Below are 25,767 nucleotides of genomic sequence, written 5' to 3'. Positions count from 1 at the left end.
TTATAGACATCAGGATTTACTTTATACAGTCAGAAGCAAAAATGGATTGCTAATACAAAATTGAGCTAGTAGTTTTCCTTCAATTGTTACATTTCAGCTTTGGTCATTAAAGAGTATTATTTGAGGCAAATAAAAGTAATTTAACATTATGAAATAAAATTCTGCAACACAGAAAACCAGTAGCAAGTTACTTTTGCTTTTGACTGTACACAGCTCAAAAATAAACACAGGTATAATTTCATGTTCCGTTTATTTGAATGACCAGAACATAACATTTGCTCTCGAAACTATCATTCTTAAGAAGCATACCTTTCAACAGTGATTACTTTCTCTTTTTTTTTAAAAAAAAAAAAGAAACTGAGTAAGAAAAACGAAAACAGTCTAGTTAAGATCTCTATCACAACTAAAGAAGAAAAAACTTCTTTTAAAAGATCACTTCCGCATCAACAATTCCACACACTGCTGATGGATCGATCCAATCTACAACATATTGCAAGCAATCTCTCACCCTTCCGATCCGTTTATTTTGTAACATTATGTAAATAGCAACACCTGGTTTTTAGTTACGGCAGTCGTTGCAACTAACTAAATTTGAAACTGTCAGTAAATGCTAGGAGAACTGAAAACATGGACCCATGATACCTCTTCAACAAAAAACAATTTTAAAAAAATCATGTTATAAGTACTTCTGTGATTACAGTGACGTGCTACGAGATTTATTTTTACATTTGAATTACAACTGTCATACCCTTGCACCATACTGATGCTATTACATTGTGATAAAATTGTAAATATATATTTTTTTAAAAAATCTTCCATCTGATCCATTGTGACCACCCATTATATATTTTTAAACAAAAAAATAGTTAAAAATTATAATAAAAGACTAATAACATTTAATGAACCTCTGTACCCATGCTAATAATAATATGTTCAAGCCAGCGAACATTGGGAAAAGGTTCATTTGTTATACCCAATTATGTTTCGACTGGATGAAACACTCCTGTGATGTGTCAATATATGATAAATATATATAAGTTAATGTACAAAATTTTTCCCTTTTGTTCTTGTAAACACAATTCCCATAACAAACTAATAAATATAATCAATATATTAATTCAATTTGATTTTTATGCATGATTTAAAAACCTTTCACTCACAGTTCTTTTCTATTATAAACTTGTTGTTTATGTTTTTAAACTTTTTTCTGTATATGAAATCTCAGTATTCTTTCCATATCATATTTCTACAAGTATGTGTTAAAAATTAAAAAGAAAGAAAACTTATGTACACGAAGTTTCAACTCTTCTGTTAACAAATACATTCAGCCACATGCAAGAGAAATGTACCCTGGTGAGTACAAATCAACTGCGGGCATCGTCAAAAGACTTTCCGACAAAAATGTACGCCATGGAACTACAACCAACACTGTACTCAACTGTAAAAGGAGCACAAGGGGAATTCCAATGGGTTATGTAAAATACAGTGTCCCCCTCTCGTACAGGAGGCATGTAAAAAAAAAAAAAAGTACCTTTGGTCAAACATGAACAAAAGCTACAGAACTAAAGAAAAAGAAGGAAAATTAAGCAACGTGAAATATATATTACAAAAACCTATGATGTTGCTATGTCATCAACGAATTGCATTCGTTTCTTTTCTCAACCATTAGGTTAACACTTACACCATACACATTTATGTAAATGAGTCTATAAGTAAATAAAGCTATCAGAAATATTTTACGAGCTTCTGAGAACTCAAAAAAATCTACTATGTTTATGACAGTTTGGTTATACTTTGGGACATACGTATATATATATGTGTGTGTGTGTGTTATGATTGGAAAAACAAAATTATGACTAATGCGGAGAGTGTCTTGCACACGGAGGCAGTAAAATGCATATGTATTTTGAAAGACTGCAAGTAGATAAAAGTCTCCTTACTTTTCTTTGATATGTATACTTTGCACAGTTCCCAATGAGGGCCTCCCCGATGGCATAGTGGTAACAGCGTCACCTTGTAATCAAGGTGTTCTGGCTTCAATACCTAGTTGGATCCCACTTTAAACTGTAGGTCCAGTCCCACTTAGCCTATCTATGCATAAAGTGACTTACAACAGGAAAGTAACTTCCAATGAGATTTTAAAAGTACAATTACCACCTCAATATTTCTCTCGTGCTTCAAGTAACAAAACTGAGGCTGCCTGTAGTAAAAATGGAAGCATTTGTTATTATCGTACACAAGGACCCTTAAGAAGAAATCATAACTATTTTACTCCCATGAAAAAATGAATGGAATGAAGATATGTGAATAGGACTCTACGTCTGACTACAAATACTCTTCTCGTATGTTAAAAAAAAACCAATGAATACACAAAAATATGGTAGTAAAAAAAAATGGAAGTTAAAGAAAAGTATTTCTAATATTACAAACATTATGTCCATTACTGCATATTATATGAGATGTTCAATTTATTATCATAGATTTTTTTCTTCTTCGAAAAGTCCTCCTTCCCTTTCCTAACTTTCTCAAAGTACACATGTATTCTATTGTCTCCGTAAATAAGACAGCACTTAAATGTCACATGCTCTAGGTTGCAAGATTGTACAATACTATCTTATCCAATTTGGAGTTGGTATAATGATGAGTTCATTGCATTACATGGTATAATGTACCTTTCAATATTTTTTTCCTTTACAAAGAAAACACACTGAGATTTTCCATTCTCCAAGATTTAAACTTACCGTACAATCCACTTTGAACAGTGTAACCATCTGTCAAAAAGTAGAACTAAATGATCATGCATTTGCATATGTACGGACCGAGACTTGGAACCGAAACATTCCAAATTTCCCAAAAAAATACATGACTGGAAGCTTGATGATGACGATGAACCAATAAGTTAAGATGCACATGATATGAGTACTAGAGTACAAGGTTTTTTAGTATATTACAAAGAAATGCTAATATTTGGAAGATATATTATACTCTATGCTTGTTAACTTAGTCAATAAGAGTAAACGGAGAGGGGGGATAACGCAGTACAAAGAGGGGATAAAAGTGTAAAGACTAATCGTAGTAGGGAAAATCTCACTTTTTCTGTCAAATTGTCCCTAGTCTCAGAGACAACTATATTCAACTATCTCCGAGTTGCTCATATCCAAGTTCACTAACAAAAAAAAGTAACTAGTATTATTTTCTCGGGGACGAGGTTAGAGTCTTCTCTTTCTCTTTCTCCTCTTCAGTGAAGAAGATCCGAGTGATCACGATGTCCCCGGTTGACAGTGTCTGACATGCTACGTCAGCACTCTCAGGCTTTGGCACATTATCTTCACTAAGTCCGGTTATTTGGTCGTGAATGTGGCACGTGCACGTACAGTGGTCAAAGGAGTTTGAGCTGTTTGTGACGACTGCAGTTGCTGCCGAGAGGATCGCCTCCAGCTTTTCTATCTTCTCCAGCCGATCCATTTTCCCGTCGGACAGGATTTCGTCCATCATGTGCATGGATTCAGTCAAGCTTGGAGACGTCAGTGTTCGAGGAGACATAACACCACCTGAAAAGTAATAATACTGAATGGATGACATAAATAACAGTTGAATTTTTAGTCTTTTAACCACAGTATTTACTTTCTATTTATACCTAAGTTTACGAGTTTGGTTTAAAGAGCCTTCTCCAACTCTGCTTTGGCCAGTCAGCATGCACTCAAAGAACAGTGTAGTACATGCACTGGTAGTATGCACACCCAGTGGTCGAAAGTAGCACATTACTGTACCAGATTTCTAGCTATATCAGTAGCAGTGCTGCATTTATAAAATTGTAGCTGTAGCAAAAATTTCACTACAGCTACATTTCTTCTCATTGTGTTGAGGTAAATTTTGTATGTGGCAACAATGTTTAGCAATAGTTTCTTTTGCATCAGTAAAAAATGAATAAATGTCTACATGTATCTCTGTAACGTGATATGTTTACTTTGTTCCTTAGCAAACAATATAAATACTTTGCTCTTTAACTTGTTCTGATTTCGTCATGGTTGCCATTCATATATTTTGTTTATATACTTCCTTCATATTAGTCTATTTAAAAAAAATATTATTAATAGAAGTATATCGATATCTAAACATAAGTAAGTCTATCAAATTACATTTATGTACAGTTGTAATAATTAATTTGGGTACGATTATCAGATATGAAATTTGAGTTGATAGTCCACTATATATAGGCACCTTGTCATTCTCAAAAACTAGTAAAAATAAACAATAGAAGGTAAAACTGCTATCAAAATACATCAACAGATGGGTATCATGGTAATACATAATGGAACGTATTACCTAAGCAGACCTTTTGGGGCCATGACTCCCAGGTTTGAATGCCAGCCTGCGCTTGATTTTTCTTTGTGAGTGTCCCTTCATGAATTTCATCATCACTATTCATCTTCGTGATGAAAGTGGAAGAAAAGCGAAGTAAAATAACCAATCAATCAACAACTTTTGGGGGTTTCTTTTGAATATTGATTCTAGTTGTTTTTTTATGTAAATGTAGTGAAGTAGTGAGCAGCACACAAGTGATCACTGCACACAACCATTCAGGGGCGGCGGAATGTTGAGTGTGACACTGCATTTATAAATAGACTGTACAGTTTATAAGACCTTTGGAAATGAAAAAATGTTTGAAGCAACAAATTTTGTTTTGTCTTTTATATATGGAGTTGGTTGTAAACTATTTAGTGGCATTTAGCGTTGAAAAAATAATGTAAGATTATGAGGTGCATATCATTTGAAATATACTCGACACCTCAGGTTAGATCTGCGTGTATTTGAATGTACAATGATAACAAAATCAACAAAATTAGCAGTGTACAAAACTGCATACCCACAATTCTGCACAGCTGTGACTCGTGGGACATTGATGCCAAAACACCCAACATAAACTACCGATAATGGAATGTGATGGTGCGTGCATTCAGTTGTGATGTGAAGATACATAGAGTTAGTGTTGAGGTAGGGTCCCACACGTTGCCCATCTTGGCTCTACGGGACTGATGGGATTAGTACCGTATCACGCCGCAGACGTGAATCGAACCTAGGACCCAGGCATCATAAATAAATAAGCTAATCACGTTATAAAAAGGGTCCCGCTGAAGCATTGGAAAAGAGCTTCTTAAAAGCTCAACGCGACAGCGTCCTTCAGCGGAGTTGGAAAAACTCCGCTGACATTGCATTAGAAAATGAAATAAGGAATCAGCGTTCTTCTTCAGGATTGCAGTTGCGAGAGGACGCGATCGAAGCAACCGTCGTAACGGCCGATAGTTCGAATTTCACATAAATAGGTCGCGTGAGAAAATATCAGTCTTAGTTGTCTTCCGTCAGTCAGATGAAGTAGTTATTACAAAAGAAATCCGTGTCTAGTTGTTTGCAGTTTACGCGAGAGAGCTCCAAAGGCATCGTAAGTTCAGAAAAAGGAGCAAACCAACGATCGGGAAGTTAAAGTTATCGTTAGAATATCGGTCGGCGAAAGTACAGAGTTTGGAGCCCGGAGTTGCTTCCTCGTCTGTTTTCTTTCAGAGTAGGACCACGTCGATCCAAGGACCAGCGGAGAAGAGATCGCCGTAGAACTCCAGGTAACGAACATTCCTTGTCTTTCCTTCCCCTGCCTGTTCAGTCAAAGGTAGTGTTTTTAAATATATGTCCGTGTGTTCTTCTTTACAGGGCTAGTCCCCTTGCAGTTTTAGTTACAACGTTCCTCTCGCCTAGCAAGCGAGTGGCAAAGGCTTTCCTAGCCTATCTTCGATCCCCCCTCTTAGACTTTATACGGTACGATACTCCACTCCAGCTGCACGTACGATGCCGCCTCCCTGGGGCTCACCCAGACTGTAATCAATCACCCAGATGTACAGGGTTATCCATTTGGGTATGGATAAAATAAAACATTAATAGAAACGTAAATGTAATAGTAGGAAAATTTTTGTGTTGGTGTTTTCATGCGTGAAACATGGGAGTTTTGCTGTAGTATGTTGTGTTATTGTTAAAATGGCATTTACGAACCAGCAACGGGCTAAATGTGTGGGGACCAATTGCTTGGCCTCCAAACTCCCCAGATTTAACCTCTCCAGACTTCTTTGTCTGGGTTTCGTTGAAGACACTGTCTACCCACAGACACTGACGATTTGAAACTCAAAATCACACAGGTTTTCGACAGAATCACCCCAGAGATGTTACACTAGACGTGGAACGAATTGAATCACCGTTATGAGAGTTCGCAATGGAAGCCATGTAGAAAAGTGAAAACTGTACCAAACTGTTAGTGTATAAAAATAAAAACTCCCACCTTTCAGTCTTTTGTATACAATTTTTCAGGTAATTATATTTGACCAAAAAAATTTAACATCCATTTTATTTTATCCATACCCAAATGGATCACCCTGTACATTGTCGGAAAAATTTCCACACAGGACCTGAACATGCTTCTCATGCATGGTAGTCAGATGTCTGACTGGTCAATGGATTCAAATTTCAAATCAACAAACAAATAATTCAATTTTTTGGACTTGCTTATCTCACCTCCAGAACCTGACAGAGAATTCTCCGGCGAAGTCTTCCCACTCCCACTAGCCATGCTGTCCAGACTAGGGTATTCACTATCACCATTCATTCCATCTGCATCATCACAGTCATCATCATCATCACACTCATCCTCATCATCCAATGACTTAGAATCCCTGAAAAGAGGACAGAAATACACTCAACGTATAACAAAAATGTAGGGAAATAATAATTTTATCATACCATGTTATGCTAGTGCCAAGATTTCGGAAATTTTGGGAAATATCTGAACTATAGGCTTCCCCATGACTTAAAGTAGTGATGCTAGTGCCACTGCCAGGGTTTCAAGTTTCAAATGTGGTGGTGGATCTATACATACAGCAACATCTGAGGTGTAAGGAGGGTGACACTTTTGTAAAGCATCTAAATGTCAACCTCTCTTCCATGTAGAGACTAACAAGGCTCTGCCGTCTACACCCAAAGCCGGTACAATCCTCTGTGAGATTTGTGTTGGTTCTGTCCATGCATGTTTGCGATTGCTATTTCATCAATTTCATCATCATTATTATTCAACCTTATCTTTGCGATTAGCCACAAATGGCAGAAAAGCGATGCAAAATAAATCAACTCAATCAAACCATTTCACCTTATCACCATTCATCTCCATCATTGAAATTAGCAAAAAGTGGAAGAAAAACAGCGTAAAATACTCTAAATCAACCAATAAATACAGCAACACCTCCTACAATACGGTAAGTATTAGGAATGGAACAGATTAACCCATTCCTCGCCACTACTTGAAGGATACTAATTTTTGGGTCGAAAACTGATTTATTTAATTCAATTTTGACTAAAAAAAATAAAAGAAATATTTATTATAAACAAACATTTTTGTTACAGCATTACCAGTGCTCGAAAAATCTTCATCAGAGCAAGGCGCCAGCTCTGAAATTCAGGCGCCAGGAAACCACCTACTGGCAATTGTGCATACTATAAGTTGAGCATCACCGTATTCAAAACATTGCTAAATCATGTGAGAAAGCAGAAAATTTGGGGTTGGGGCACAAAAGAGTAAGGAATAGTTACTGATTCTATGAAATGTTCACAACGTTGATAAAAAAAATCATAACACCATTAACCCTTGTTTCCGTGATATGAAAAACTCAATTGAGTATGCTGACCAAGGCAGAAATTTAAAACATAAACTAAACGTAACGTTTCAACCTTGTAGCAAGGTCTTTTGTACACCTAACGGCGAAAGAAACATTAGGCGAATTGCCCACCACCATTTTCATTCGGTCTGAATTACACGATATGATGACACTGAATTGAAATAACAACTTCAATAAGCAAAGAACAAGGCGTGCTTCGAACCAACATAGTTTCATTCCTTAAAACAACACAGGAGTATAATAAACAAGTAAATAAAATAAAATAGCGGTGGACAATTTGCTTACCATTATCTTTGCCGTTAACTTTAACTGGTGCAGAGTCTGAAGAAGACCTTGCTAGATGGTTGAAACTTTACGTTTAGTTTATGTTATAAAATAAATTTCTGCCTTGGTCAGCATACTGAGTAATGTTGCAACATTACAGCAAAATCGCCAGGCTGAAATTTTTAGGCCCTGAGCATTACAATTACTATATTGCTTCTTCCCATTATGGGAGCATTGGCGTGATATAGTGCGGGTGGTAGATTATTACATTTCTGAAAGTTTGCAAAGTATCTGGGATAATAACTACAGAGATTTGATATCATACACAAAAAAAAACAAAAAAAAAAAACATACATACTATGTGTAAATTTTACAACACAGGTCTCTTAATTACAGTTTAGTGACTTTTTGTCTATTCACGAGCATGGAAATTCTCAGAGCACTTCCTATGTAACATCACATTACACTTTATGCACTTTGTTCTCGTAATTTTTTTTACCGACTTTGCACCTTGATTGTTTACTTGCTGCTTGTATGTAGTGATTAACCTTATCATACTGAACATCTTTATTGGTAGGTGCATCAGGCCCTGAGCAACTGGCTATTTCCTCACTTCTCAAGAGTGCTATTGTTTATTACATCTCTAAGGAACACGAGCTGAGGCATTGTACATTTGAGAGCTCGACGAGGTATCCAAGCTGCAATGAGACCCATGCTTCAAGTATTGCTAAAGAAAGGCCACCCTTGATACTTGGTCGATACTGGCTAAGATAACGATCTAAGGAATCTACTCCTCCCATATATTTGTTGTAAGACTCCACTATATGAGGTTGCTGAACATCAATTTCCTTATGCTGAGACTTGAAGTAGTGTTTAGCAAGCCCTACTCGGGGTACAGATTCAGGATTTGATGCAAGGCATGCTACATGATTATCATGACACTTTATGACACACGTATCTCGAGTGTAACACACATTAAAGATATCTCTTTCTCTTTTCTTCACCTCTTTGTTTCCAGTAAAGTACAATTGCTCAAACAATTTTCTCTAATTGTACCCGAGGCCCTGAAATATTTTGACTTGAAATCTAACAAAAGTCCAGGGGACGTGATGTAGTTATCAAAAAACAGTTGATGGCACTTAGGTTTCTCAATTCACTGAATCAATTCCAACAGAACTTGTACCCAACGGAACATCACCTCTGTCCTCATTTCCAACATATGGCTCGAAATTGAAAGGATACGAGTCTGAAGATGACAAAACCCATACTTTATATCCAAAATGGACAGGCTGCATCTCTTCATCTACACAAATATTTTCTGATAAAATGCCAAACTGCTGAAGCTTCTTACGAAATAAACACAAAAACTTCTAACTTTTGATAATTTGTTACTTTTATTAAATACAGTCATTGTTTGAAAGATGGAGATATTTCTTTACATCATGAAATCTACCTCTTGACAAACTATTGTGCACTAACGGGATACTATAGTCATCAGCTTTGCTCTAGTATAGATGTGGTATTATTGAAAAGAATAATTCCCCAAAACTTGTTCAGATCACGAACATCGATATGAAAGTTGATTTTTTTTTTTTTGAGCATATATGAAGGTTTCATCTAGACGATGTTGCAAAATTTCGTCATAAAAATACCTCTTGAATAATTGATATGGTGTTTCACAATGCAGTTCAGGAGGATTATCAACAAATTTTAGCAAACTTTCACCACGAAAATGTGACACTTCACTTAATTTTGTCCAATGTAGTCTCTGCTTCTGTTTCTTTGTTTCGGTACACTGCCCACATTTTCAAAATTTGACTTATCATCTTCAGTGGTATGCACTACAACTTCACTTGCAATGTCGTGAAGCATAATATCAACAAGTTCATTGTTGTCAATGTTTTCTTCATCGGAAACAACTCCAGGTTCGGGAGGCAAGCACACAATATCTATATTTGATCCAATTTGGTCACTGTCTAAAGACTCCAAATAGTCTAAGGCCTCTTCTGTAGTCAGAAACTGACGAGACAGTGTTGAAATAAAAAAAAACAGCAGAACATACACACACACATATCAAGAACATATGACAGCACAAGAAACAAAGCCAGCTTACATGCAAGTGATACTGCTAGCGGCACAGGTTAGAAGCTCAAGTAAACTTACATTTCAAGCCAATGCTCCCATTACGGGAACACTGGATGAAAAGTACCTTTTACTATATATTATTTTTTTTAAATATTTTTATTACATATTGCAAGCATTGATATATTACTAATATCTGACCTATTTAGAAAAAAAAATTAGCAATAACGCAGCTCAGTAGAAACAAAAATTTAAAAATCAATGCAAAACCCAATATTTTTTCCGAATGAAGTACAAGTTTGGATCGCTCTCCATCGAGAACACCGGCGGTCAAGTTGGTCCACCCTTAGCTTTGATGACAGCCTTCACTCTCACAGGCATACTTTCAATCAGGTGGCGGAAGGTTTCCTGGGGAATGGCAGCCCATTCCTCACAGAGCACCGAAATGAGAAGCAGTATCGATGTGGGTCGGTGTGGTCTAGCACGAAGTCAGCGATCCAAAACATCCCACAAATGTTCTATGGGATTCAGAACAGGACTCTGCACAGGCCATCCATTAGTGGGATGTTGTTGTCCTCACACCACTCCCCACAAGCCCTGTAGTATGGATGGGTGTACGGTCGTGTTTAAAGAGACAATGGTCATCCCCAAACTGGTCTTCGATGATAGGCAGCATGAAAGCGGTTAAAATGTCAACGTAAGCTTGTGCAGACATTGCCACGTACAGCAACAAGGGGGCCAAGCCCCTCCAGGAGAAACATGACCATACTGTAACCCCGCCACCCACATTTCACTGTCAGCACTATACAGACTGGTAGATGATGTTCACCAGGAGTTCGCCACATCCACACCCTACCATCGGATCGCTACATTGTGTACCATGATTCATCAATCCACACAATGGTTTTCCACTGTTCTATGGTCCAGTTTTTATGCTCCTTGCACCACACGAGGCAGCATTTTGCATTTGCCTGTGTGATGTTTGGCTTATGAGCAGCTGCTCAGCCATGGTGCTTGGATTAGATCCTGATGCAGTTCGGAATTCCTGTGCGATGGTGGCAATGGATGATTGACGATTACGCTGTATGACCCTCTTCAACACTCGAAGATCTCTGGAGGTCAACATGGGAGGTCGGCCTGCATGCTTTTGGGTTGTACACGTCCCTTCACGTTTCCACTTCACTATAACATCGGAAACAGTGAACCTAGGGATGTTTAGTAGGGTGGAAATCTCGCAGGCTTCTTACACAAGTGGCACCTGACCACGTTGAAAGTCCATGAGTACCTCAGACCGTCCCATACTGCTGTCTCATGCTGTCTGCAGACTACCGAGATCGCTGACCATGTGCTCCATGTGGTAGACGGCAGTAATGATAAACACATGTTTTGTGGTGTGTCTGGATACTTTTGATCACATAAAGTATGTAACTTTATAACAATAAGGATTTAAGGAGTTAAAAAAATATTAATGTTATTCACTTCATGTACATTTGATATAATACCTACATATTTTCACATATATTTCAATGAGAGGCTGAGAAAAAAAAAATAACTAAAGCCAGTTACCACAATGGTAACACTGACAGCTAATGGGTTAATTGGCACTATTAATGGTATCAGCTGATATAGTCATATTAGTGTACGAGGGCCACTATTTATATTTTGAGCCTTGGCAACACTGATTGAAGATAGGCGCGATTTGACGTTTGCATGGAATCGTCTGGCATTATTGACCATAACGTACTTCAAATGTTTTGTCAATAGCTTGTTTTGTGTTGTTTATGTTTCCTTGAAGATTGCACGACAACAATAAAATGGAATTAACTCGTGAACATTTTCGTGCGATGATATTTTACGATTTTCGACGTGGATTATCAAGACAAGAGTGCATCCATCAACTTACTTCCACATTTGGAGATGAAGCCCCATCCTTTGCCACTGTGAAACGCTGGTATAACAAATTTAATCGTGGCCGCCATTCGCTCACCGACGAGATTCGCGAAGGTCGTCCAAAATCAGTTGTTGTTCAAGAAAACATTGATGCTGTGCAAAACCTAATACTGCAAGATCGTCATGTGACATACTGTGAGATTGAGGCAATCATAGGCATTAGTTCCACCAGCATATATAAAATATTACATGATCATTTAGCTGTGAGAAAGGTATGTTCTCGTTGGATCCCACACAATTTGACAAAAACTCAAAAAGACGCTCGCGTCAATTGGTGCAAACAAATGCTCAATAAATACAATCGTGGTGCTTCAAAAGACGTATATAAGATTGTAACAGGTGACGAATCATGGATATATGCATATGAGCCGGAACGTAAACAGCAGTCGACTGTATGGATCTTTCAAGATGAACCCAATCCAACAAAAGTTGTTCGCGCTCGAAGCACATCGAAACAAATGGTCGCCTGTTTTTTCGGGAAAACTGGTCATGTGGCAACTGTGCCTTTAGAGGAACGTAGAACGGTAAATGCTGAATGGTATACAACAATTTGTTTGCCAGAGGTCTTCGGTCAAATACGGAAAACAAACAAATGCCGTCAGATCATTCTTCATCAAGACAATGCCAGCTGTCACACATCTAGTCTAACAACCGACTTTATGAACAGTCAAAAAATCGAATTGATGGGTCATCCGCTGTACAGTCCTGATTTTGCACCCAATGACTTCTTCTTGTTCACGAATGTCAAGAATAAATTGCATGGACAACGATTTTCGTCGGTCGAAGACACCGTTGATGCGTTCAAAAACCATATTATGGAGGTGTCTCAAGAAGATTGAAAAACTGCTTTGACAAATGGTTCGAACGAATGCAAAAGTGTATTGACCATAAAGGAGAATACTTCGAAAAACAATAAAGCAGTTTTCAATGCCAAATTCCTGTTTTTTCATTGTTAGGCTCAAAATATAAATAGTGACCCTCGTATTAGTAAAATTACCTAAATTTTACTGACCCAATATATCTATGACAATCCTAAAATTTTATTACAATACTGTGCCATTTTCTTATAATTTTTGTGGACATAAACATATAATCTCCATTCCATGCCTAAATATGCAGTTTCTTTTGCACTGCGAAAGCTTTGCTCATTTCAATAACATACATTTATTAAGGAGGTGAATGACTCACTTGGAATTTTATATTGGATCAGTAGAATATCGGTTATCAGTATCGGTAAATTATATATCGGTACTTTATCAGTATCGGTCAAAATTTCTCATTGGTGCATCCCTAATAAGTATTACTGAATGTTTAATTTCAGACAATGTTATTTCCTTTCTTCACTGTAACACTTGGAATGATCTGGACTTAAGTCCAAGTGATAAGTCAACTACAGTGACATACTTCCTGTGGTCTTTCCCTCCACCTGGACAGTTTTACACAATATCTTTCAAAAGTGGCTCAAGACAGCATCTGGATATATAGTCAAAATTTTTCCTAGTGAAGGAAAATACATCACAATAGTACTTATTTGCCTCCTGGTGCTAGGAAACTGCACAGCACGTGGATAAAATAGACTGAATATTAGGGATGAGCTGATACCACTTTGAACTGCTACCCATAATGATTTCCACAAATACTTCAAAATTGTAACAATTAAAAGCTGTTCAAAATATTGATCAATATTAATGTATAAATATTCTACCCAATGACATGCATCAATTTACCAAGAATTTTGCTTTAGAATATTCAAGAATTACATCAGAATATTAATACTGTATTTTACGCGTGTATAATGTGCATGCGTGTATAATGCGTACCCCGGTTTTTGATGGGAAAAGTGACTAACAATTATATCTCATATATAATGCGCAGTACAATTCAGGTTCAAGAAATTGCTTTCTTGGTTGTAGGTCTTAAAACCACATTGATGTATAGTTATATTAGTCACAGCTTTTATTTGTTCTTTGGAGCGATATTTCCAAATGTACTTATGTACTAAATTTAGGCTCTAACTTTGAATTAAGACTTTTGTTCATTCCTTCTGAACTTTTTTGTAATAAAAACTTGAAAATATGCTTTTTCCGTGACTAACGTAACAACTATACGAGGCACATTCAGGACCTTCAAACTAACAGTTACCAACACACGATTTCTTCCATTAAGGCATTTACACACTCCAAACATGTCATATTGTTTGGCTAGTAATACATTTTAATTATTATTTTCTTTTTCCTAATCTTTTCTTTCATTCAAAGTACCACAAAAATCAGAACGTTCCTTCATTTTGTGATGAACATATTTCAATAGCATTGAACATTAGTGTTACCATCTTGAATGGAATACTGTTGCCAGTTCAGAAACTGAAGAATTTAAGCTTTACAACGATATACAACATGATAGGGTTCCGTAATCATGAAAAATCAATGCGTCACAAAATCATGGAATGACCCTGTGCAGTTTCATGTTGGCTGTCTGAATTATTGTGTGCATAATACGCACCACAGTTTTTGAGGGCAAATTTTTTTGAAAAAAGTGCACATTATACATGAGTAAATACGATATACACGTTATGTAATCACAAAATCCAGTTTTCCATGCAAAATTGGTGCATTTTAAGAAGGAAGTTTGATTTTTACATCATTTCCAGGATAATGAGACTCCACAAAAGTGCCACGTGAGATTTTTGTAGACTCAGCGAAAGACCAAAATGACACAAAATTATTGGCTGGTATCTGTAAGTAAATTCCAACTGATACGTTCCCATACTGGCATCAACTCAACTCTACTTGGCATAATTCTATAGGTTTATGTGGGAAAATTATGACACTACCAGATAGAAAACTTTGTGTAATGATATTATGTTGCTGTAAAAGCAATTTCTTGAATAATATATAAAGTTCTTTCACTAAAATGGGATGGACGGTAGACCTTGGACATGGATATACACAATAATAATAATAATAATAATAATATAAAGTAACAGTGTTACTCAATACATGTAACGTTGTAGAGTTTAAGAACTATGAAGCAATATCATTCCTTGACTTACTTGTCCTGTCCCAGATTTTCCAATTTCTCCAGCTTCCGAGCCACCTTATAAGATCCCTTCAGCTTCTCTTTCTCCTCTTCCGTGAGATCTAAGTACCTGGAAGCAACACACACAGATGTATGTTACCACATAATTGAGATTTTAGAAAATCATGGAAAACAAAACATGCAGCGAGATTGGCAGAAACAAATTCAAATCATTCTACAGTCTACATCAGCACCAAACTCCTTGAGCCATTGAGCCCCTTCCCTCATCTGAAAATACATGGCGAACTACCAATGGCACATTCCACTATTTTCTTTTATAATTGCTTGTTTCATGATGAAATTATTCTTTCCAATTCACAGCTGGCAAGGGCAATAAAAAAGATATGCCCGTTTAAACTTATATTTGCATGATCATTAACTTTAGAAAAATTTTAGATTTGCATGATCATTAACATTAGAAAAATTCTAGATCTCTACATTACATTTCTTAGTTTCTAAGATGCTAACAAATCACTTCAGATTGAGTTAATTTATATTACCTTGAGCTACTACAGCGTGTCCCAAAATAGTGTTTATACTACTTGAATGATAATTACATAATTACAGAAGTACTAGGAGCACTAATAAAAGCAAGTATGAACTTTTTTTATGTTGCATGCCTTAAAGTTATAATGTTCAAAATGACCACTGAATCATCTGCAATGCTGAACAGATTGACAAACAGTATATATGGTTTACATGGGAAGGGAAGCACAGGTAGTCTCAATTGAATGTCTCATGCCATCCACTGCATCTGTCTTTGTGTCATACACAACATTCTTCACAGTTCCCCACAGGTAGAAATCTAAAGGTGTTAGATCTGGAGATATGGGTGGATTTTGAAAGAAAATTCTGGAGTGGTTAGCACCCTATGCTACAAAGCCCAAGGTTCTGGGTTCGAATCACAACCTGGGCATGGTGTTCTTTGTGTGTCCTTTATCAATTTCATCATATCATTACTTATTCGTGATTAGCCAAAAGTAGCAGAAATGTGAAGTTCAAATAAACCAAACCAATCAATCAATTGAAAGTAAAATTTCTCACCTCTGTCATTTTGTGTACACTAATGAACTAACAGTCATCATGCGGTCTAAGGCAACTTGCTTTGGACAGCAGCTCCGGGACAGCATGGGTTCGATCTCGGGAATTTTCGACCTGTGTATATGGCCGGTGGCAACCTATCGTGAGGAAATTGGGGCGCTATGAGTGAGTAGCGTAACCCGGTCTTAGAAATCTCCTACAACGGCTGGGGCTTTGACGTGCTAACCTAACGTCATCCCATTACTGGTTGAAGATCTCCACACCTCTAGGTAGGATTGTGGGAGGAAGACTGGCAGCTGGGAGATAGGCCCAGGCCCTTTTGAGGGCTGTCGAGCCATGGGTTATTATTATAATGAACTAACAGAACTAAAAACAACAGAATGCCTAAATGTGCTCAAAAAAAAAAAGGTAAAGTGCTCCCCTGTGCATAGCACCACGCCATGAAGGCGTATAGGGGGTGTGGGGGTAACGCCCCACACTTTCTTGATCCGGTCGTGAGTGGGGGTGATGTGATCAGCATCACGCCCCTGACCGCCTTTACCCCCCAGGGTTTCCCCCAGGTACCCATGTTATTCGATGCTGGGTGGGCGCCGGGGCCGCTTCCACCGTTAGAAAAGTTCCCGGATTTGAACCAGCCGGGGATCGAACCCGGGACCTTTAGCATGGTAGTCAGACGCGTTACCGACTGAGCCACCGCGGCCACACACATTTAATGTAGACATTGCAGCTCCAAATACAGAAAGTCCAGTCATGTTTAATAGACTCTGTTACTAACATTCAAAGAATGTAAACATTATTTTGGAACGCACTGTATTTAGTAATTTAAATCCACCAGAACTCAGCTTTGTAGTTCTGGCTGACACAGATCGATGGACAAGGCCATTTTTTATCAACTTTGCTGATTAGTACGCTAAAATTAGTTATGTTTATTGGTACAGAATTGATTATGCTCAAGGTTTAATTTCATGTGAACCTGAAGCCTGTGCACCACAATTTTGGAACCCACTGAAAATATTGGTGGTTTGGCAATCCTTGGCCTATATTTTTTTGATTTAGCTAAACAATAAAAACTGTGAAACTTCTCTAGTATCAAGAATTTTGTTGACGTTTTGAAGATTTACCTAAGTAGTCTTATCTCTCTGTTGCTGAGCACAATGTTCTTCCCTTGAACGGTGGCCAACTTCTGCTTGAGGTCTGCCACTTCCGTCTCTATCTTTCTCTGCTTCTTCCTTTGCTTCACTTCGTTTGGCTTTATGTGCATGAACACCTGCTCCTCACAGAGCTCCAGGAACAAGGATTCATTCTCAGAAGTTATAAGTCTGAAACATACATCAATATACAGTTATGAAATGACTGCAAATTGTGTATTAACAACAAAATTACACAATGAATTGGAAGTTATTTCAAAAGCCCCCGAAAAATTCAAAACTTGTGTGTAGATGGCTTATTTATTTATTTACTTCGGCTTTATTTACATGGTGAAGTTAAGGTGTAGAGCCTTTCCCACCACTTAACCAACAATTTCAATACTGTCTTACATCTGTTTACCAACATAATAATAAGAAGAAAAAAAAAGAAGAATAATAATAATACAAACTCACACAAGACACATGCTCACCCTTTCACAGACAAACAGAACAGCAGTCCAATTTATTGAATTGGTGTTTTAAGTCCACTTTATGCACAGTAAGGCTAATCGGGACTGAACATACAGTTTAAAGTGGGATCCAAAAGCACTATGTGCCTCCACCAGGTATCGAACCCGGGACCTCTTGCACTGCACCATCGGGGAGACCCCAGTCCAATTTACATTACACACACCCACATACACATTTCATCTTTACACACATATACATGTACATATAAGCAAATAAATAATGTTATGCTTAAACAAAGTCCAAACAGTATACATTAATGATAATTAAAAAAAATATCATTAATAGGATATATATATATAATTTTTCATGTGCCTTACTTCCTTCTGTCATTCTCTGCACCCCCTTATGGGGGTCTAGAATTTATTAATAGTCTTCTCTTATAGAAAAACTTCTACGATATTCAAAAGTCTGAAAAAATTACATCTGCTTAGAATTCGTTCTAGAGCATTCACACGAGTCTAGATTAAAGCATACATAGCCATGAAACTATTGTGAATATTTAGACAACAGTGAAAGCAAACCACACAAAGAATCACATGAATGTTCTAGAAGGAACTCTAAGATTTTGCAATATCATAGTGATTTTTCGAAAGCAGAGGAATTTTGTGAAATGCCTTTGCTGGCATCGGCTGAAGGTCCAGCCGAGCCTTAAGAAGCAATTCAGTGTATGTTCATGTTTAAAACGAACAGAACTTGGCAACTTACTTCCGCATTGCCTCATAGACTTGAGGCACCAGAGCCAGGACATCAGCAGCCGCATACAGCATCATATCCCTTGTTAATGGTCGGCGTGCCCAGTAACGCTGGTCACGCCTGTACATGCTCTTCAGCTGGTCTTTCATTGGATTCAGCGGCGCCTCGTACATCTCGCACAGGGTGTTCAGGCTCACATTCTTCACCTTGTACACCGGCTTCCCGGTCTCCTGCTGCTGAAGAACTGCATGAGCCGCCTGTCAACAAACCGTTATGATTACTACATGGTACAGCAAAAACACTATATCAACATAAAAATGGTAGTAAGTTATGATTACATTGGGAATAGTACATGATGTACTCTATTTTTTATATTGCTGGAAATTACTAATATACAGTGTCCAAGAAGACCCTGTACCCCTAGATTATATTACATAGTACATATTACTCCTAGATATACATTATATATTTCCTTATTATATTATAACGTATGTATCTGTCTACAGCATTTACATTGTAACATTTTGGGGAGCTTTACATTACATTACAGCAGGCTACGGTGGATACGGCGGAAGGGAAGGAAAAATTCTGAAGTACGAAGCAGGGCAGTGTGGACTGAGTGTGTACTGTAATTTTCTTTAAGATTTATTATTCTCTCGATTTTGCTTGATTTGCTTGGTTCGATCAGTCTGTCGTTAGAAATAAACAACAGCTAGATAGATCACAACTGATTTCCTCCATGTGGTACTTGGATCAGCTTCTTTGGTGTACGCCAATGTTATTATTCTCCATGTTCATTAATATCAGCTGAGTGGGGAAGGAAGTTTTATGAAATATTTTGCAAATCGACAATAGTATTGATATTGTAGATTGGTATTTCTATGTTTTGAGTGATTTTGTCCGATTATTGAATGCTGAATTACATATTGCACAATAACATCACTCTTCTCATGATTGGCTGGATAATTTCAGAAATACTTAAAATTTATAAAAAATCCATGTTAAAAAAAATCATGAAATATAACTGTCATAGCCTTATTTTCAGTGAAAGGTGATCAAAATTTGGGTTGCCAATATATTAAGGATCATTATGTAAGCAAAAACGGGTGTGAGAATTTGACAGGGGTGGTATAACACTTCTGGATGCGAGACTAAAGTGACACCCATAGAGCCAGAGCCAGACCATTTTACTCATGGTTCATTTAAGTTCCGGAACCAACTCTACGAATTTCTAAGAAATTTCCATTCTCTTGCATTTGTTCAGTGCAATATATGAGAAACTGCAATATCCGCTGAAGCATATCCAGGATTCCATTCTAATTGTAATTTTAATGTCAAATGCTGTAATTGTGACCTTACTTCTTTATTGTCTATTCCCAAAGTCTTCAAAGGTACTATACTAAAATAATAATAATAATAAATGTCACAAGTTGCATTCTGACCAGAAATTCATACCAATAGACTGCTCCAAAACCTTATTGTTGCTGCATACCTCCTACTATTGCCAGGTAACAACCACCAGAGAGTGGAGAACACCTAGTGGGATGTCGCAAGAGAACCTTGGGAGGGCAGAGGATGGCAGAGGTTTGTCTCTGATATTTAAATTTCAATGCATTTATATGAGGGTCAGTCTGAACAAAAGGATCCTGCAAACCTGTTATTTTAAGTAGGTGTCATACTACCATATTGGTACAGGTATTCTTCATAATACGATATGCAACGTCTGGCCTTGAAGTGCATGTGGATCCTAAGCCATTGGCAGATTAGGGTGAGCTGATTGACTCCTTCCCAAAGTAACAGGTGTGGCATGTCGCTTTGGTGTCAATTCTCCATAAGAGGGCGAAGACCTCTTAAAGTAAGCAGTCACCCATTTAAAACTAACAACACATCTTTTATTTTCCTTAATTTGGACCACTATCTACCATTTTGGCTAATCCTGCCCGACAATTAAGGGACTTTTGACGAAGAACACCCATGTCTATGATGTGACTAAGTCTGAAACCCTCAGCCGTGAGATTGTGACTCACTCAACCTGTTTGCCACAGAGGCGCAACAATAAATTTTGAACAAAGTCAATAACTATCTCTCCCCCTCCCCCTGACACAAAGTTGAGTGATCACTCGTGGAGGTTGGCCAGTACATGACCCATGAAAACTATCGACCAACAAAAGTGATCTGCCCCCCCCCCTTCCCAACCCATGAGAGAAAGTCCTTCATCTACCACAAACATGGGAAACAATAGTTGTTGCTAAGAACAGTATGATAAACATAAACCCCATTTCTATGGAAGGCATACTGTCATGCTGCTGATGTGGATGAAGGATAAATTGCTGTCGAGTACTGCATTACAAGGGGAGGCTATGACTTGGAATATTGAGTTTAGGATGGGCCTTGGTGTGGTGGTAGGATATACATAATATTTTGTCAAATATAACACATGGATAATTCAATATGCAAATGTTTCTAAAATGACAGGAAAATTGAAAATTTATCATGAAAAATCCTTTTCAAAAATGAAAGTGGAAGAGCATTAATAAAATTTGCTCGAGTTAATAAAAAAGAAGCATGGGCAATCGAACAAGAATCGATCCCAGAACCTTTGGTGCATGAAACTGATACACACGGGGCACTTGGCAATCAGACAAAAGCTATACCTCATGAAGCACGCTTGGAAAGAAATTGCTGGCTAGTGTGCACTAGTACCTTGCATATCTATATATATATATATGCAGGTAGGTACCTTGAGTTTTTGGTGGTTTTCTTTTCTCCCAAAAAAAATGGGTGCTATTTTCCCAAAAAACCGCGTTTTTATTTTAGCATGTTTTTTTCTGCCGAATATACCTAGAATTATACATTTATTGTGCTTTTAAACTAGTACCTTGCATATAAATACCTACAGCTACTATCATGAGATGTTTGGTGTTTTTTTTCCCTAAAAAAAAAAAATCGGTGTTATTTTCTCAAAAATTCGCGTCTTTATTTTAGCATGTTTTTTCTGACAAATATATCTACTATTATACATTTACTGTGCTTTAAATTAGCATTTTAAATTGTAGGTCACAAGGCCAATCCCTGTTCGTTAAGAGTGATGTTGATATGATATGTTGGAACCGATTCTTGAGGAAGTTATATTCCATTATTTCTCGCGCGCCAATTAGCGATGTTACTGTTCCCGTCCAACGGTAGGTGCGCACTCGATCACTGCCAAAATCGCGCCACTTCGCTCGGTAACGCAAACCTTTCTCGCGCAACATGTGGTGGTAGGAACGCACTTGAACTCCTGTTAGAACAGCCTCTTTCTTCTGTGATGCAAGACGTTCAGACAGAAGGTGAAAAATCGTGGGAAACGTCAATTTACACGAGGTTTCATGTAGTCTTCGGAATTATTCCATGTAAAAACACGCATTATAGTTTTCTCTTGGATAAAATGTTCGAAAATGTGCGCGTTATACATGCATAAATGGAACATTTTGTTTTTTAAGCCTAAAACACGAGAATGTTGATTTTCGCTGTATTTTTGGTTGTTTAAGCACAAAACGTGTTGTAATTCGCGAAAAAGGCCACAATTCGCATTTTATGCCAAATTCGCGTTATTTCGCGATTTCGAATGGGTGAAAAATGTGTTCAGAACATGCCATTCCACATGCGTAAACACTTCTTTCTTTGCAGCAATTAACATTTTTCGGTGTTCAGTGTTTGCAAAAATTCCATGTCTCTACCTATAATGTACCAGTACACGGAGTCCCGTCCCAAAGTCAATTTCCCAAATCGTAGTCTCTCCTGAGATTCGACGACAGAGACTAGGCTGAAGGGTCCCACTTCTTCCCGACCAATCAAGCCGTCCAAAAGAATTCTTTTTCAGGTTGGGATGATAAAACAACATCGACAACCTGGCCTTGCATCATATGGCTATCACTTCTTTACAGCTTAAAAAAAATCACCAGCAACAAAAATTAAAGTAGCCATCTGACAAGTGCTTCAAAGACCGTGGAAACACATGGGAAAATGTGTCTCTTTTCATTCATATATAGCTGGCTCGGTGGCCGAGAGAGTTATGTGGCTAACTTTCGATGTCGTCAGGAAAGTTCCCAGGGTCAAATCGCAGCCTGGGAATGGGTGTTCTTTGTGAGCGTACCTTCATCAATTTCATTTAATCATCTCTCATTGTCGTGATTAGCCAAAAATGGAAGAAAAGCGACGCTACATAACAAAAATACAAATAATTCAATATTTGGTGTATAGAAAAAAATGCAACTTTTGGTTAATTGTGGGCAGATACTCCATCACGAATTCGATGCAAACCTCCTTTATTACATGACCATAGTGACAGTCACTATTCAATTGAGGGTCCAAACTTACTTTTCACTCTTTAGTTGTGCAAATCTCACTTGAGTAGTACACTATGTTTTAGTCTCTCTTCTTTGTAGGCAGTTCTCGACCAACTGAACAGAGCCGCGATGTGCCTCCAGTGGCCTCCTCTGCCTCCCAGAGTAGTATGCAGCAGAGGGGCACAGCCGAATCATCTCACGTTACCCTGGAACCAAACTCGCCTGTATCGCTCGCACCAAACCTTCAATCGCACCTCTCTCGAGTGGAAGCGAACATATACCGAATCAACAACCTTCTGACGCCCGAAGCCAACAGGCCACCTTGGCAGCAGAATCGTGGCGGGCCGCCGTACGCAGACGACTCAAATTTGTTACCGCAGGACGACGACTCCAGCAGCAACGTGGGGACGCTGTACGACATCTCCAGCCTCCTGGCTCAGATGTCAGTCACGGAGGCCAACCTCATCGAGGCCAACCGCATCCTGAGCTCTGCGATCGAGGAGATCCGCCGCAACCAATCGAGTACCATGGCCGAGCAGAGCGTGGAGCGTCTGGTGAGTACGCTGCTGCCCGTCGCCTCGGACATTCTGGCGGAGCTCGCCAGGACAGAGAGCACCCTGCTGACGGCGCACTCCATCCTCACGGGCATCACCAAGGAGCAGCAGGTACAGAGGCAGGGCAGAGCCAGACGACCCGATGCTCGTCTCTCGGTCTCGGCCTCGCAGATCCTCCCTCGCTTGTCCAGGGCGCAGGCTCGTCTTGGGGAAACGTACAGCCTGTGCAGGGACCTCCTCGACAGGCGCGACGAGGGCAGCACCAGCAACGACACGATGGAGGACAGGATCTCGGATTCCTTGTCTCAGCTTTCTCGGATTCAGGGCAACCTACTGGAGATCGAGGGCCTCTTCAGGCACCTGTCCGGAAGACTACCCCAAGACGACGTCCTCGGTCCTTCCTGGGAACGGGCCTGGTCCGTGAGCAGCGAACGTGTGCTGGGAAACGAAGATCCCGACGCGACTGAATATTCCGGTGCCGGACCCAGCAAACCGGACGTGCCAAAATCAGATGCACCGTATCTCAAAGGTGAGCAATCCACCGGCGCGGATTCCGTTGTTGCTCAGGATATCCCCGGTCAACGCAAGCCAGGTGATGGTACCATTGAAGCACCTGTCGGCGAGATGGATACCCAAACATCTCACTGCGACACGTCACCAGATGATGCGAACAAGATGATCTGCGAAAGCTGCGGGTCGCTCATCAAAAGGATCAACAGTGAGCAAATGAAACCGCAGGTATCCGCCGAAGCTATGGACGTGCTGGAAGAATCAGGAAAGACGGACCAAGGTTCTCCACCGACAAGAACCACCCTACCCCCTCGGCAAACCCCACCGCCGCCACCGTTCCCCAGGTTCCCTCTGTGGGAAGGGGGGAACCGGACCATGAGCATGGGGGAGGTGCTGGCGATTCTCGGTAGGGCGGAGACCACGCTGGCCGACACGAGCAGCATCCTGAGGAGGGTGGTGTGGGAGCAGCAGCAGCCCCCGTGGGAAGGTGGCTTCGGCAGGGGTCGCTTTAACGCCGGGGAGACAGTCTTCGTTGGGGCCCCGCCCGCGCCCGTCTCCCTCAACCTCCTGAACGTCCTCACCAGAACGGAACTGAACCTCGCGCAGGCCAACAACTTGCTGCGTGCCCTCGTGCGGCGGCAGAGCCTGATGGGTTGGGACGGCCGGTTCTTATATCAAGGAGGCGATAACAGGCCAAACTAACATGGAGGTCGGCCATGGAGAAAGAACACAAATAAATTATAGACCCACTACGACTAACCATCATTAATATTATGTTCAATTCTTTTTAGGAAGAACCCTAAACAGTAAGTACTAGGGCTGAGCGAACATCATCATTAACCTTGACCTTTTCTCACCGATACAGTTACTTACTGAGTCATACTAACTCCTCACATCACATTCCTTTAACGACTTTAAATAACTCCCAAATTATTCTCACTTTAAAATGTAGTCATTTCTTTTCTCGTAAACTTCTCTCTAGACCCAAAAAAAAAAAACGTTTTTGAAATGTTACAAGACATTTTAAAGCATTGTAGTTAAACCGAAATCGGGGGATTGTGTCCTCTCTTTAATTTCATGTAAACACTATTCATTCTTGTCCTTTGAGTTAAACTGGAGAGGGAGAGAAGAGAGGTAAAAATATGTACAAATACAGTTACTATAATAACCTTCACTTCACCGGTTCTGTTTATGCCCTGCTGTCCATATGCGCTGCCATTTTTAATAAAAGCAAGTCACCGCGGTATCGGCATCCGGGAAGGGAAGAGCACAAGAAGAAATTGTACCCACAACCCTTCCTCCTCGTTTGAACGTAGATAAAACAAAGCGATTCCACAGCGCTTCTAGCCACTCAAAAACACTGGTATCGGTGGAAAAACTTCAACCCATACTTACCGATACCGGCTTAGCCTTAGTCAATACAGTAAAACTTCTCCTAACGGACAAGGACATTGCTTAATTCCCTGGCAGAAATATACAGGGGTAATGTGAAGAGATTGCTTCTTAATCAGTTTCTTATCCATAATTTCCTCACTTCGTATTTTGGGGTGTGAAAGGGTAAAATTAAAACCAGACATAAACTGGACCTCTGTGAAAAATTTTAGGGAATGTTGAGGAAATTGCGAGAGACTATTAAGGTAGTGTGTGGATAAATCGCTGCTTCTTAATAACGGACATTCTCAATAAAGTTCGCAGACCCTGAAAACTATCCCCAGCGCCGATTAAAGCCGAGCAATCGTGAGCAACAACAATGGCAATTTCTGAAATTCGGAGATAACAGTGTCGCAACAATGGGTAAAATGTTTTCCGCGCAAAAGTTCTTGCCGGTCAGACCTATTTACGCGATTGAAAAATACCTAATTCCTGAAGCTCATTGTCATCAATGCCAGTACAAAACTAA

General features: G+C 39.1%; 2 protein-coding genes across 3 annotated transcripts in view; one reads left to right on the top strand and one right to left on the bottom strand.

Moving 5' to 3' along the window:
• Positions 1-233: 233 nt before the first annotated feature.
• egl (Egl_like_exo domain-containing protein) overlaps positions 234-25,767 on the bottom strand; it is a 115,388-nt gene continuing 89,854 nt past the window's right edge. Inside the window, exons 3-7 of the mRNA XM_083132152.1 lie at positions 18,488-18,732; positions 17,246-17,443; positions 15,058-15,153; positions 6,556-6,713; positions 234-3,551 (exon numbers count right to left, since the gene is read on the bottom strand). Coding sequence (XP_082988278.1) covers positions 3,190-3,551; positions 6,556-6,713; positions 15,058-15,153; positions 17,246-17,443; positions 18,488-18,732 — 1,059 coding nt within the window. The 3' untranslated portion in view covers positions 234-3,189. The remainder of the gene's footprint in view (positions 3,552-6,555; positions 6,714-15,057; positions 15,154-17,245; positions 17,444-18,487; positions 18,733-25,767) is intronic.
• Positions 19,990-24,610, top strand: LOC145996438 (uncharacterized). 2 transcript variants are annotated; one of them, XM_083132919.1, is made up of 2 exons: positions 19,990-20,059; positions 22,903-24,610. In XM_083132919.1, the coding sequence occupies exons 1-2, from the start codon at positions 20,020-20,022 to the stop codon at positions 24,567-24,569; spliced, it is 1,707 nt and encodes a 568-aa protein (XP_082989045.1). In that variant the 5' UTR covers positions 19,990-20,019; the 3' UTR covers positions 24,570-24,610. The 2 variants fall into 2 exon arrangements, with proteins under 2 accessions (XP_082989045.1, XP_082989046.1); XM_083132920.1 differs by having other exon boundaries at positions 19,997-20,059; positions 22,907-24,610.

This window comes from Lepisma saccharinum, chromosome 12 (assembly GCF_977018435.1).
Source record: "Lepisma saccharinum chromosome 12, izLepSacc3.1, whole genome shotgun sequence".
NCBI lineage: Eukaryota > Metazoa > Arthropoda > Insecta > Zygentoma > Lepismatidae > Lepisma > Lepisma saccharinum.
This window is presented reverse-complemented; position numbering and strand designations above follow the sequence as displayed.

What these genes read in the sequence shown, in the direction of transcription:
- LOC145996438 (XM_083132919.1), top strand. Translation starts at nt 20,020, where the DNA reads ATGTCGCAAGAGAACCTTGGGAGGGCAGAGGATGGCAGAG. An exon ending in GAGGGCAGAGGATGGCAGAG is followed by an intron (nt 20,060 to 22,902) that starts GTTTGTCTCTGA and finishes TCTTCTTTGTAG; the next exon opens with GCAGTTCTCGACCAACTGAA.